Here is a 15,307-nt window from a genome sequence, read left to right as displayed (position 1 = left end):
TTTCAATATTCCTATACATTGTGATCTAGTCACATTTCCTTTGACAATAATTCCTGTTTAAACTTTCCAGAGAACCCTGACTGGGACAGGAATTCCATTCTGGACCTGGTGGAATTATCCACTGAACTCTTGGATTTTTATTTTCATCCTCCACTGGGATCATAAGTGAGAATCAGGCCCAGTTTTCTGCGATTCTCAGTTAGGCTTTGAAGGTTAGAGTTCTTATAACCACCAATGAATTGTTCACAGACTTTGGCAACCTATCCTATAGATTTTCCACATATAGGATAAATATAGGAAATCCCATTATAGGCACGGAGGGTAGCAAAGAGCAGGAAGAAATAGCCCTAGTTCTATCTATCTCCACAACAACCCCATAGTGCTCCATACTGGCAGAATTTTCTCTGGGTTATATGTGATGGATTTTGGATGCACAGTCACAATATTATGACATGCACAGCAAGGGGGACTGATGAGGTTATGCGCTTCAATTCATAAATCCTTCCCTGAGACGCCAGGGCTGACTATAGATCACTTTCGTAGTTCTATCCACTATGATTATAAGTGGGGTCTCTTTGGGGTTGAAGTAACTCCAAGATTATGTTCCTGTATCAGAACCTAACTAACCCTTTTTGGCTGACTTAAGAATCCAGTACCTGAACCAGGCAGATTTGCATTACATAAGGATACTGTTGATGATTAACCAGCTAGCTTTATTCCCTAATCAAATCTGGAGGCATAAACCTGTCATTTGGCTGAGTTTTTGTCCCCATTTAACAACAGATAGTCCCACTACACAATGACCTATGAGTAGGGTGCTCTTAGCTAGACAAGCAACTGGAAGCTTACCAGTGCCCAATTGGTAAGCTGCATGATTTTAGCTAGTTCAGCTCCAGCAGTACTCCTCCATTCAGGATATCCTTAAGCCTTAGCTCCGGCAATCTGCACCTAAGCTCTCTGAATTTCGGTAAGTGGCATGTCATATGGAGAGAGAGTTTTCATACTTTATCGGGCAAACAGAAATTCTACAGGTGTATATTTCTCAGCAATTTAGCTCAGAGATTCTTAAACATGGTAACGAATTTCCTTACATATTATTAGCCATGAGGATAACCACCCCCAAAAATGCATTATGGAGCAGTAGAATACAAGTTTCTATCCATGATTCTTGATATAGTGAATTCTTGATCTCTCGTGTAATTTTGAGGAATACTAAACAGGACAAAGTGCTCCTTTTCAGGTTGGGCATGAACCAGTGCTGCTTTTGGGCCCTTCCCAATGAAGCAGCTTTGGCAAGCATCTGGGAGCACTCTTGTTTAAAGAACGTACGAGAACCTAAAAAGGAGTGAAATAAAATCTACCTATCCAATAACACCATTGCTATTGTTTATGCTGAGAAATTATATAGGCAGGTTTACAGCTAGGCCACAACCTGAACTATTTTCATCTACACTCAATGCATAGTGTACAAATCTGAAAGGCATATGTTCTGACAATTCTCCTTCACATAGATGGAACGTATTTGCAGCTTTAGCAAGCTGTTCCTCCTATTCAAAGGAGTATGAAGAAGAACTGCCATTGCTTATCCTTACATGATCAGTGTGCCCACAATGGGCCAGAGGAAAATGGTTTCCAGCTCACAAATGGATCCTGATAATTTACATTTTGATTTAGATAATCAATTTTAGCTATTGCTGTTACACTTGGATTTTCCCAACACTTTAAGCAGTTTCCATAAAGTTCCATGAGTCATGGTTATCCTTTTGCCTTGTTATTTCATACCAGAGGTTGTGTGGATTGTCCAACTTGAGCTCCTGTCCATGCTGAAAGGTGGAAAATACCACATTACCCGAATGTATTTGTCAGCTTTAAGTTGAGTTAAATTCACTTTTAGGATGAGCACTTTGTACAGAAGTAAAAAGTAGAGCAAGTAACCAGCAGTACAGTATCTGACTTAGACAATACTTAAATCTCTCCAAAACAACATAACAAAGAATCCAAAGTCTTAGCAGTTCTGTCCAGAATTGTTTTAACTGAGTCTCTGAGGAACATAACGTGGGCAGTCGATTCCAGAGAGCCCTTACCATTGTTACCACGTGGAACACGCAGGAAATGAAGAACTGGTAATACAGGGAAAACCCACACCATATAGTTCTTCTGGACTCCAAGGCAAAAATACGACACAAAAGATCAAATAAGTACTTTCCCTTTGGGTAAGAAATCATGTTATCAGTCAATTTTATCATTCAAGTAGATAGGATGGGAACAGTTTCCTGGCCATTTTGGTGTCTTTGCTTGCCTTTGACACCTGAATTCCATATCAACCAGCCTGCCTGCTTGCATGTAGTCCATTTGGCTCTGTTATGAATCTTCAAGCTCACATACTTGAACAGCTTGTATTCATATTCATAGGTAGTAATCATGGATTGTCTTTTGTCCCCACAAAGATAAAGGAACTCTTGAGAATACAGCTAACTCAAGTTAATTTAAAAGTCTTAGAAAAAATATATAATACAGAAATTGTACTGTTGGAGGCTTCCATCGCAATTAAAATCCTAGCTGGAAGCTATTTTGGTATTCCCATAAATTTGTAATAAAAAGAATTATTGAAATATTTGTACAGAATTAAGAATTACACTGACTTAGTTCTGTAATTTTTCAGACATGTCAAGTTGGAGCAACAGAAGCCAAAGAAAAAGTATCCAGTCTGGCAAAAGTCAAGGACCAGCTTATCCTTGAACTGTCTGTTACAAAGAAATTATTGTCTCAGAAAGAGAAGGAGCATGTTGCTTTGCTGGCAGCTTGTGCTCTGATGGCAGGTGCATTGTACCCATTATACAGTAGATCCTGTGAACTATCTGTGCAGAAAGACTTTCTTCAAGAGCAAATAAGTACATGTGAATATTTCAAAAATGAAATCAGGACTGTTGTCCAAGTCCTTTCTCTGGAAGGTAATCCAGGCAAATCAAAGAAAAGAAAGAAGCCTCAAAAAGGATTGATTCAGGTTTTCAGAAAAAGTGTTATTGCAATCATAGCAGCCAACAGACTTCGAGCCTTAGGTCTAGCATGTAGGCCACTATTTACCTGGACTGAGGGCTTTAAGAACAAACCAAGACTTGCAATTTGCACTGGCAAAGTGAAATCCTACATCACTCGTTCAAGTAAGTACTAGCCTGGCCAAAATTTCTAGATTGTAATCTATTATTAAATGTTATAGCTGCACATCTCCATTGCTAACATTCCATTTGATCTGTATTCCCAAATTCATGGTCACTTATTTCTGATAATTGGAAAGTTGTCCTTCAGTAATCAGGAAAGCCAGCTAGTGTAACATCAGTACCAACTGGATACTGCAAAACTGGGAATGGCACTCCAGAAGTTCAATCCTTAATTAATCTGGTGTTCAGCCAGGAGGCTTTGACCCACTGTGGCACTGGCTGGTGCTACTTGTAGATCTGGTTCAGTATTGTCCGGCCCTTGACAGCCTGACGCTTGACAGGAAGCCCCTTAGTCCAACATCAGTGTTGACTGCTGCCAATTGGTGCTATCACTTCTCAAGTCTGACCTTGCAATGTGTTAAGGGATCCTTAGAATTTACTTCTTTAATATCAGCTGGTGCATATTAGGATCCACAACACTGGATAGTTCTTGAAAGATTGTAAGAAAAATAAGCAGGTTCTGTTTGAAAATTTATTTTCTTCATATTTTAATTTCCCCTTCTCCCTGATGCATCGCTTCTAAGGACTAATTGTGTGGTGGTACAGTCCCATGAGTGCCAGTAACTTTAAAATTACCTGATTGATTTTGTTTTTAATGTCTAAGCCCAAACAATGAGGTTTGGCAAACTATTTGATTGTGGAGTATATTGCAGCCAAGCATGATTCAGTCCTCACTTGAAGTACATACTTCCAGGAAGGGTCATTGGGTAATAATTGGAAGTGGAAATATGGCCAATCTTTCTTCTCCATTGCCTGAGGACAATTGTAGCACTAGCTGAGACCTAACTAGCATTAGAACCCGTAGAAATATTTCTCAAAGGACCTTAAAAACAGAAAATGTTGGAAATACTCAGTAGGTCAGGCAGCATCTGTGGAGAGAGATAGAGTTAATGTTTCAGGTCAATGGCCTTTCGTCAGAACTGGAAAAAGCTAGAGATATAACTGGTCTTAAGCAATCTCTCCTGCTTCCACCCTATCACAGACCTTGCCTTTTGTTCTTTCCTCCCCTCCCCCTTTCCCTGCCTCTGCACTTACTTAAAACTTTTCAGATCTGACAAAAGGCCAGCAACCTGAGAAATTCTGTTTCTCTCATCACAGATGCTGCCTGACCTGCTGAGTATTTCCAGCATTTTCTGTTTTTATTTCAGATTTTCAGCGTCTGCAGTATTTTGCTTTTGTCTCAAAGAATCTTGATTGTTGTAAGAAATAGAATGCAGCTTTGGTGGTTACCTCGAGCAATTAGTTTCCCTCCATTCTTATTGGTCTCGGTTCATCTATAGCACTCACCAGTGTCAAGATATGCTTGATACCTCCTGATTCAGAGGTTTATCCAGGTAGCACTTGAGATTGTTGATTATTATACACTGCAGATACTATCTACCTTCATCAGATATGAAGCAGTCTTTAAAACTTTGACCATTTTTTGGAGCTTAATATGTCAGTCGCCATCCTGTTTGGTGGTTCTCAACTCCTAAACACCATGTGGTTGAGGAATCCGCAGCTCTGATGGCTCCTTACTGGAAGGAATTTCTGGCTCATTGTTTTGCCTCAATCATCAACAGTACCATTTGAAACTTACAGGAAGAATTTAAATGCCTGTCCACTCTGGAACAAATGGTGCAGTTGTTGCCACAGAAAACTGAGGAACTGATCTATTTCATGCTCCCTTGAGGGTTCAAGCTGACTTATTTTGATTACGGAGTCCAAGGGGGAAGATTCCTCTTCAGTTAGAGTCCATCCAAGACCCTCTTGCACAGACATATAATAGAAAAGTGGTCCAAAGTCTGAATATCTCAGCCCTAATGGGCTTTTCTCCAAGTGTTGAATATTTACTGCAGATTGCACAGGGTTCCTTCTAGCTTCATCCTTGTGAACTGCCAAAGGGGCGTTTGATGTGGGCTAACTCACAAAAAATTTTCAACCAATTTTTATGTACAGCTGGGTGACTCTGTTCATTCACCCAGGTGCCAGTTTTATTACTGTATTTTAGGTGCAACAAAAAAAGTGGCTGGATCCCCGCCAAGGCACATGGTAGTATCAGAGAAAAAGACTCTGCAGACTGGATTCCTGGGGTGATATGGTTTCTGGTATGGGGTCATTGAACTCCACAAATAATATGTACCATAACATTCATTGGCAAGGATTCTCTCACTAGAACAGTGGTTTTCAAACATTTTGATGGTGGGGTTGGGTGGGGCTCTGCAAACATCAATACACTCCTGCAGAAACCCAGTTTGAAGTTCTGATAGGCAATCTCAGCTACCCAAGGGAAAATAATGATATTTTTGCTGAAAATTATCTTAATATTAGTAGTAGGAATAACATGTTTGTGTATCAGTCCACAGGAACAATGTGTTTGCTTTGCTCTGTAAAATGCATCGGTCGATGGGGTGATTGATGCCAGGGCAGTAGGAAATCAAAAATGGTTTAGAAGGAAAGAAAGGCTTGGATTTATAATCCTTCACAACCTCAGGATGTCCCAAAGTGCTTTACAGCCAATTAAGTACTTTTGAAATGTTGTAATGTAAGAAATGTAGCTAATTTGTGCATAGCGAGATCTCACAAACAGCAATGTGATGTTGACCAGATAATCTGTTAAAGTGAGGTGGTTAAGGGAAAGCATTCTCAGGGGTAGGGGTGTAGTGTCCTCTGGTGAGGGCGCAGAAAGTGAGCAGCCACCCAAAATTAGCGGTACAGGTGGAATGTAAGCTTGGTACAGATATCAAATATAGGGTAAATCTTAGCATCTTTTGTGTAAATCTAATTTTTAGTGGCAGTAAGAAGAAGAAAAGGAGAGAAATTGCAACAGTTTACAACTTATCACAATCTGCCTTTATAAGTACTGAAACTAGAAATAGTGGGGTCAAGTTTCGGGCCGCACCTAGAATGGAGCAGCCCCAACATCGACGCCCGTCAAAAACTTACCTAGGAATTCTTGGCCTCCCTGCAGGTCCATCGGAGCTTGGCGCGGCGCGCAGAGATCAGCGGGGGGGGGGGGGGGCAGAGCCACAGCGTCGCGCCAATTCTGGAAGTGCAGGGGGGCGGGGCTAACTTAGATCCGAGGACGTCGTGTCGGCAGCCCTGCGCGTGCGCGTTGGAGCGCACGCGCAGTAGGTCACAAACATTGGCACTCGGCCATTTTTAAAGGAACTTGAAAAAAAGTGCTGATTTGATTTGTGGACCTCTGGAGAGGCTTGGGATTGAATCTTGGTGATTTTTTGTGCCTGAAGGAGTGCTTTTAGCAGCACTGTTGAAGAAATCACCTGCTGAAATCAGTGAGTGCTGCTTTTTGCTGCTCAACTTCCAAAACAAGTGCTGCATAGGTGCATGCAAAATAAGGACTGTATGCTTTGAAAAATAAGAGTGCCAATTCAATATAGCAATGGAACAACGTCCACCAAGAACAAAGAATTTCTTGCATGAGGAAGTGGAGATATTAGTTAACGTCATTGAGCAGAGATGGCAGGAGCTGGATACCAGCAACAGAGGTCGCATAAAAGTGCCACCTAAAGAAATGAAGAAACCAAGTTGCAGAAGATTACTGCGCAGTGGTGCATACTAGGAGATCTGGAAGCCAGAATAAAAAGAAATGGCATGATCTTGGTCAAGTAGTTAGTGTAAGTAATATTTTCATTTTTTAATGTAATCATAATTGTCATGTGACTATGTATGTCCCACCCTACAGAAAGACGCACTCTGTAAAAAGTTATATTTTACTCTTTGCAGAAGAAATTGGCCCACAACAAAAGGAAAGCAACTCGAACAGGAGGAGGCACGACCAATCTGCATTCACTGATGCCCTTGGAACAGAGGGTAGCTGCTGTGATGAGTCGTACATGGAGAAAAGCAATCAGTACAGCACAAGCTGGACCCACACGCGAGGAAGAGGGTAAGTCCTGAAAATGTATCGTGGCCTTTCAAATGAACCTGCTGCCTGGCCTGCTATGTGTGAGAGTACTCATGCCACCCATCCTGCCCCCTCCTCTGCTGTTAAACATTTGACTGGCTGATGTATTTTGCAGAACATGATGATGATGATGATGCCAATCCTGAAGATCCAGAACAATAACCAGTAGAACCAGATGCAGATGATCCAGACTGGATGCTGGCGGTGATGACTGAAATGTCTACAGGGGAGACCTTCCAAATTAATGTTTATGAGCCCACATTAAGGGGCATCAGAGTTTCAACCCTTGCATAGGTTCTGCTTCCACCTTCCATGGTTTTAATTCTGATGTTGCGGGTCCCAGTGGTGGTGGTGATATAATGGAGCAGTTTACACCCATTCACCCACCATCCCAGCCCACGGTTCGCACCCGAGTGATGCCGGATGCAAGACCCAGGGCCGCGCCATCCCAGCCTGCGCCTCCCACTCTAGTACTGCCGTCTGGAACACCGAGCATCCCACTGTCCCAGCCCGAGCCTCCCAGTGTAGTGGTGCCATTTGGAACACCGAGCGTCCCACCATCCCAGCCTGCGCCTCCCAGTGTAGTGGTGCTGCGAGGCAGACCCAGGCAGAGGAGAAGGAGATTGGAGACACGCTCTCATGATGCAGTGTGCAACAGATGCGGCTCAAGTTGTGGCATTGGGTATGGAGACCAATGAGCTTAGCCGATCACTCATCGGTAGCGTCAGTGCAGTGGGTGAAGAGGTGACGGTCCTGACGGGAGAAATACCAGTAATGACACGGGAACTTAGGGAGGGAATGTCCGAGGGAGTGCAGTCGACAGAACGGGCCGTCAGGAAGGGCATGCAAGTGACGGCACAGGTTCTCATGGAGATAGCTGCTGCAATAAGGGCACACAGCCCCGCCAATCAAATTACACCCCCATGAAGAAGTGAACATTCACTGAGATATGGATGAGAGATGGTTGTAGCCTTTCTTTGCTGCTTTTGTTGTTCTTGATGTAGCTGTAGTAGCGCTTTTCAAATTGAAATTGTTTTGTAAGTTTTGTAACTTTACAACTTATTTTAGGGTTTTTAAGTAATCTTATAGTGTAAATGCTCTCACATTTTGTAACTTATTTAATTTTGCACCTAAAAAGTGATCTTAAAGTTTAAGTGATCTTAAGAGTGTAAGATTTTTCACATTGAAATTGTTTTGTAACTTTTGTAACTCTAAGTTTATAAGTGATCTTAAAGTTTTTAAGTGATCTTCAAGAGTCATATTAAAAAGTAAAGTTTGATACAACAAATATTTTATTACAGTGACGTTAACTTTTCAATAAAATATTTTTTCATTAAAACTGAATCATCTTCCATTTACACAACACAACATAGGAACAACTCCAAAAAAATAAACATGTCCATGCGCAACAGTTGTCGCAGAGCTCTCAGACATCAGTAGTTGAAGCGTTCACGGATGAGCTGCTGGCGCAGGGCTCGAGCAATCGTTAAAGGAGCACGATGGACCGCCCTCCTCCAACCTCGTGCTCCGGCATCAGGCACTTGCATGCTTTCCTGATCGTCGTCATCATCCTCATCCTGCTCTTCCAAATTACTATCATCAGGCACTGGCCCCTCATGTGGGTCTTCTGATTCTACTACCAACTCCTGCTGCCTATATTGATGGCTAAGTTCTGCAGCATGCAGCACACAACAGTGAACTGACCGGCAATCTGAGGAGAGTATTGCAAGTGCCCTCCGGAATGGTCCAGGCATCGGAAACGCTGTTTCAATATGCCAATGGTCCTTTCAATGATGCTGCACGTCGCAATGTGCACCATGTTGTATTGACGGTCAGCTTCCGTCTGTGTCACGCGTAGGGGCATCATGAGCCAGGTGGCCAGACCGTACCCTTTGTTTCCCAGTAGCCAGCTCTGCCCTTCTGGCTGCTGCTCAAACATGTCAGATATAACGCTGTCGCGTAGGATGAACGCATCATGAGTGCTGCCAGGGTATCTCGCATCGACTGACATGATGCGCTGCTTGTCGTCACACACGAGCTGCACATTGATGGAGTGGAAACCTTTTTTATTCTTGTACTGCTCGGAATCCTCCACAGGTGCTCGCAAGGCGATGTGGGTACAATCAATGCATCCCTGTACCTTTGGGAAGCCGGCAATCCTGAAGAAGCCCACAGCCCTGTCATGGATCGCTTGTGCGGTCATTGGGAACTTGATGAAGTCATTCCTCCGCGCATATAGTGCAGCCGTGACCTGGTAAATGCAGGCATGTATTGCACGTTGAGAGATGGCGCACACATCTCCAGTTGTAGCCTGAAACGATCCCGAGGCATAGAAGGCAAGTGCAGCTGTTACCTTCACTTCAACAGACAAGGCAGTTGGCGTTCTGCTTCTGGGCTGCAAATCTGCTCTCAGCATATGACAGATCTCAACGACAACTTCTCTGCGGAAACGCAGCCTTTAGACACAATCAGCCTCGCTCATGTCCAGGTACGAGTGCCTGGCTCGATATTGCCGATGTGGGTAAGGTTTCCTGCCCATCAACCTACGGGCTATGATGCTCCTGGTGCGGTGAGCTATAATCAATTCTCTCCTATGCAGTGAATTGCTGGCGAACCATTGCATAATCCGTGGTGTTGATAATACAGCACCCATACTTGAATTACAAATTTAACTTTTAAACTGGCTGGCTGGCTCTCCCTCCTAGTGCTTTGCACGCCTACCCTGTCTCCTGGCCGAACAGCCTGCAGCCTATAAAAATAAATTCACAGCTGTGGAGGTTGCTGCGTTGCCTCTGTGAGTGGCCCCAACCGTGTCCCTCTCCTGTCCCCTGGCCGAATGGCCTCAGCCTCCTCCGCAGCTCGAAGGCTGCTTGCTGTCTCTTCGCCTGCCGTCGAGCCACTAACGCTGCCCCTGTCTCCTACATGAAAGGCCTCCCTGAAACACCGCAGCTTGAAGGCTGCTGCTGCTTCACACAGGTAGGAATATTCAATGTTTTTTATTTGCTTTATTTATAATTTTTTATTCAGGATAGCTCTTTATTTGTATAAGTGAGACTGTTGAATGCTTGTAGAATTTAATTACTTCCCTTCCCCCCAGTCCCTCTACGCCTGATTTGTAACCTACGCCTGATTTCTAAAGTGTAGGCAAGGTTTTTCTGAGCGTACAAAAATCTACACTTAGTCCATTCTAAGTTAGTTTGGAGTAAGTTTTTACTGCCTAAACTTGCAAAACAGGCGTAAGTGGCCGGACACGCCCCCTTTTGGAAAAGAAAATCTGTTCCAAAATGAAACTGTTGTAACTGACTAGAACTGGAGCAAACTAAATGCTGAGAATTGCAATTTCTAACATACTCCATTCTAAACTAGTTGCTCCAAAAAAAATAGGAGCATCTCAGGCCGAAACTTGACCCCATTATGAGCAATATATTTTTCATTGTTACAAAATATATTTTATACCTTTATTTTCCTGGTCATTTATTGCCTATTCTTGGATTAGCACAGAATGATATTGTAACCTGTCTAATGAGTAGTGACTTTCCTGTGGGAGACAATGGCCTGAATTTTAATTGGGAGGTGGTGTGGTGGGATGGGGGGAGGGGACTCCGAAGTGGTTGGGAGGCCAGGTTTCTCGCAGGCCCTGCTGAATTTAACAGCAAGGCCTGATTTTCATGGGAAACCACAACCAGCCAGATTGAGATAAATCCTGATTTTTAATTTCATGGCGACCTTGTGGATCGCTTTTTGGAATTCCCAGAGGGCATCGCATTTCTGTCTCTGGTCAGAAACGCTTGAGCCCCTGTGAAGGAGAATCCATTTTCTCTGACGAAGGATATCATGTAGACTTATTATGCATTGTGAGTTTTTATGTGGACTGAAGACCTAGCAACTTGAGCCACCCTTTCAGTGCTGGAGGTCTGGAAATTACCTCAGCAGACTTTAAGCTGCTGGATGACATCATGATATCCCCATGTCTACAGGTCAGAGCAGAACTCATGCCAGCAATCCTTTTAAGCTATAGGCCACTGTGAGTTGTAGGTATCACATGTTTGAACCACTGATAATGGGCTGTGCCAAAACAGCTCTGCCAGTTTTGTCCCAGCTCCCAGCAACATTATCCCTTCAAGCTTACCAGGGAAGCACGTGGGACCTGCCTTTTACATTTTGAAGTGCAATGTCTGTCCATCACTTCAGATGATTTGGTTAAAAGGATGATAGAAGGAATTTACCATTTACATTTCAATGATGCACATAAATTGTTTGGATTATTTGGAGAACCATCTGTTTAGAGACATTCTGGAGCCTGAAGTAAGCCATCTGCTTCACTCAGGCATCATGTTCTCCAGTGGGACACCGTTGGCTTCCAGGAATCCCACAAATAAAATATTGTGCTAAATGGAGGAAATATGTCCTCTACCGTTCTTCTAGAAAGTTGAATAGATTATTCAGAAAATCATACAGCACAGAAGAAGGCCATTCGGTCCATCGTGCCTGTGCCGGCTCTTTGAAAGCGCTGTCCGATTAGTCTCACCCCCCTTTATTTTACCCATAGCGTCACAAATGTTTCTTTTCAAGTGTTTATCCAATTCCCTTATGAAAGTTACTATTGAATCTGCTCCCACCACCCTTTCAGGCCATGCATTTCATTATGATGTGAGATATTAAATGGGGCGCAGGAACAGGGAGACCTGGCGGTTTACCTACACGAATCTTTGAAGGGGGCAGGACAAGTTGATAAAACTGTTATAAAAGCATATGGGATTCTTGGCTTTATTAGAGAGGCATGGAGTACAAAAGCAAGGAGGTTATGCTAAATCTTTATAAAGCACTTGTTAGGCCTCAGCTGGCATATTGTTTCCAATTCTGGACACTGCACTTTAGGAAGGATGTAAAGGCCTTTGAGAGAGTGCAGAGGAGATTTATTCGACTGGTTCCAGGGATGAGGGACTTCAGTTATGTGGAAGAACTGGAGAAGCTGTGGTTGTCCTACTTGGAGCAGAGAAGGTTAAGGGGAGATTTAATAGAGGTGCTCAAAATTATGAGGTGTTTTCATAAGTTCATAAGGAGAAACTGTTTTCATGGCAGGAGGGCAGTATCCAGAGGACACAGATTTAAGGCAATTGGGAAAAAAACCAGAGGTGAGATGAGGGAAGAAAAAAAAAAATACTCAGCGAGTCAATGTTCTCTTTAAGTTCCACGGTCGTGCAGCGCTCTGGACCTCCCACGCAGACGACTTGCTGGCTTTTCAATAGGAAAAACCACACGTGTGTTATTTTAAATGGGCTGTGCACCCAAAAAGAAAAATTAATGTGAACATTTCAGCAAGTTATGATCTGAAAGGGTGGTGGAAGAAGATTTATTAGTCACTTTCAAAATGGAATTGGATAAGTACTCGAAGGGTGGGTGGGGGGGGAAGGGCAGTGGGGAAAGAGCAGAGGAGTGGACCTAATTGAATATTGCTTTCAAAGAGCTGGCACGATGGACCAAATGACCTCTTTCTGTGCTGTATGATTCTTTGACATTTATGGTGGAATATTTTCCAGTATTTACATTGAAAGGATCCTTACCTTCCTATAGAATGTGGGTGATAAGTAGAATAATCCAACAAGGATTCTTTAGGAGCTATGCCTTGATGGTTTTGGAGCATCACTGTTTCTTGGCTTTATGCTTTACTCATCACGTCTATAAAGAGAAATTTATCTTGAAGGAGAATCTCATCCATACAAGCAGAACAAAGGTACTTTGTAACTGATGCCCTGGGATCCAGATATAGACCAGACCCTAGGCATTAGTTGCAAAGTAGCAGCAGTCTTGTTAATGTTAGCCATGCAAGGTAATGAGTTGTTTGTGACAGGGAGATAAGCTTGTCTGACACTTCATTAATTCGCATCACTTACTTGGGATCATTTTGATTCCATGAACTTGGTTATGGGATATTGTTTAATCTTAGTTTGGAGTGTGCCCCAAGCATGCATCATTTTCTTGCAGTTGTTTACAACTTTTTAATCCTGTTCTTAGAAAGAGTGGGACTCTCTCCCAGGATAGGTGACTTTCTACACTGGCCTATAAATTTGATCACGCCACAACCATGTTTCAGGTGCAGAATGAGCACCTAAGCATCTAAAGGCCGGCGGGGCATACCGTTCATTACATATCAGGAGTGCTGCTCCATAGGCGGCCAGGGTGCATGCCAGAACTAGTTAAATTGCTGATTAAAAGATTCAAATTTGGGCCCACTTGTTGGACCCTCTTGTGATATTGGGCTGTCCCAGCGCCTGACTTGCCATGTGATGAACTTGCCCAGTAACTCTTGGTGCATTGTCTTTTGAGGTTGCTGGTCAACTCCTGGGAATTTTCTGACTTAGAGAATGAATTTCTGACTGCTGATTACAAGCTCTTTCTGATGTTGGACTGTTTTTGGCTGCCTTCTAAACGGTTTTACTGCGGTCATGGGTGGTTTGCTGGGCTGCCTTTGTAGCTGGAGGATGAGGAGGAGCAGCAAGGAAGACAGGAGAGAGCAGAAGAGGGAGAAAGGGAGCGCTGCACAGGAAGCCATCCCCACAGTGGGTCCAAAGGGAGCAGTTCTCCTTCATGTACATCTCGGAGGAGCAATGCCTCAAGATCTCTGCTTTACCGAGGAGGCCGTCACTGAGCTATTTCACCTGCTGCAATTAGAACTTGAGCCTCATACCATGGCATGGACAGTACTGCCCGTGGCTGTCAAGGTCACCGTGGCCCTTAACATTTATGCTCCTCCTTCTAGGCTGATTCAGATGATGTCAGCGACATCACCCAGTTCACAATCCACTGTTGTATAATGGAAGTCAGTGAGACTACATCAAAAGGAACACCTACATCTCTTTTGCCATGGACAGAGCAAAGCAGGATTCACATGGATGACAGTCTTTCCCAGGGTCCAATGTGCCATAGACTGCACTCACATTGCCTTGTGTGCATGCTCCTCATCACCAGCCTGGCATCTTTCTCAATTGAAAGTGATTCCACTCCTTTAACGTCCAGCTGGTTTGTGATCACTGGCAGCGCATCATGCAGATTTATGCCTGGTTTCCTGGCAGCAGTCATGACTCATTCATTCTGCACCAGTCCTCTGTGCTGCCTTTGTTCCAACCAGGCTGTCAGATTACAGGCTGACAACAGGACAATAAGGGCTATCCCCTTCAAACTTAGCTCATGACTCCTGTCAGGAACCTTGGCACAGCTGCAGTGTTATCCTACAATGATTGCCATGCTGCCACCAGAAACATCAAGCTGACAGTTGGTGTACTCGAGCAACACTTCCACTGTCTGGACTGTTCGTGGGGAGGTTTTGCATGCAGCCCTGAATGGGTATCCAGATTTGTAGTCATTTTCTGCATGCTCCGTAACTTTATCATCTTTAGGGATGAGCCCTTACCACCACCTGGGCAGCAAGAAGTGCAGGAGGAGCATGACGAGGCATCGACCACCAGTGCCCCTGGCTGCCAGAGATCTTGAGAGCAACTCATCCAAGAGCGTTTCACCTGAACCATCCCTCCTGTCCCCAATACACCAACAGTCCCTCAATCGTTATCACCACTGTCCTTGCTACCACCATCTGATTGCCTTCATTCAATCCAGTCTCATGGGTCTCAGTTCATTATAAATATAAACGCCAACACCAAATTCAGAACAAAAAACAAATTTGTCAAACAACTGAATTCCATCTGTATCTAATAGTTAACAGAAATAATTATGAATCTTGTGCAAGTCCTTGGTACCTGTCTTCTGTGCTTGCTTACTTATCTTAGTGCTCCTATGAAATCTTTCTCCAGTGGTTATAGCTTGGGAGGTGGAAGACTTCCATTGAGACACTTCAGATGGGCGTGAGGGCCCAGCTGCAGCATCTCAGCATGGTCTAGGGCAGTTTGGCCCAGTTGGCTGTGTGGCACTAACAATGACACTGGTGGAGTGAGTGGCTGGCGAGCAGGCATTCTGTTACTCTGAGAGAGGATACCATGGAACCAAGGCCATACTCCTGGGACTGCGCCTCACCACTCTGGCTCTGGGTGAGAACAGAGTGCAGGAATGATGTGATGCTCTGGAAGCTCCTGTTAACACTGCCAAGATGGCAGCTGGGTGAGCTTCCATGGAAGCAGTGTTAACTGCCATAGAAGTTGTCAGAGGAGACTCCATCACCTTGGGTACC

The 15,307-nt window shown here is 43.8% G+C and overlaps 1 protein-coding gene across 7 annotated transcripts in view; it reads left to right on the top strand.

The window, feature by feature from the left end:
• Nucleotides 1–15,307, top strand: part of LOC139268435 (coiled-coil domain-containing protein 171-like) — a 413,113-nt gene that overhangs the window by 193,267 nt on the left and 204,539 nt on the right. For all 7 annotated transcript variants that reach the window (XM_070886604.1, XM_070886612.1, XM_070886596.1 and 4 more), the window contains exon 16: nucleotides 2,663–3,161. In XM_070886604.1, the coding sequence (XP_070742705.1) occupies nucleotides 2,663–3,161 (499 nt within the window). The remainder of the gene's footprint in view (nucleotides 1–2,662; nucleotides 3,162–15,307) is intronic.

Source organism: Pristiophorus japonicus, chromosome 1 (genome assembly GCF_044704955.1).
Source record: "Pristiophorus japonicus isolate sPriJap1 chromosome 1, sPriJap1.hap1, whole genome shotgun sequence".
Taxonomy (NCBI): domain Eukaryota; kingdom Metazoa; phylum Chordata; class Chondrichthyes; family Pristiophoridae; genus Pristiophorus; species Pristiophorus japonicus.
This window is presented reverse-complemented; position numbering and strand designations above follow the sequence as displayed.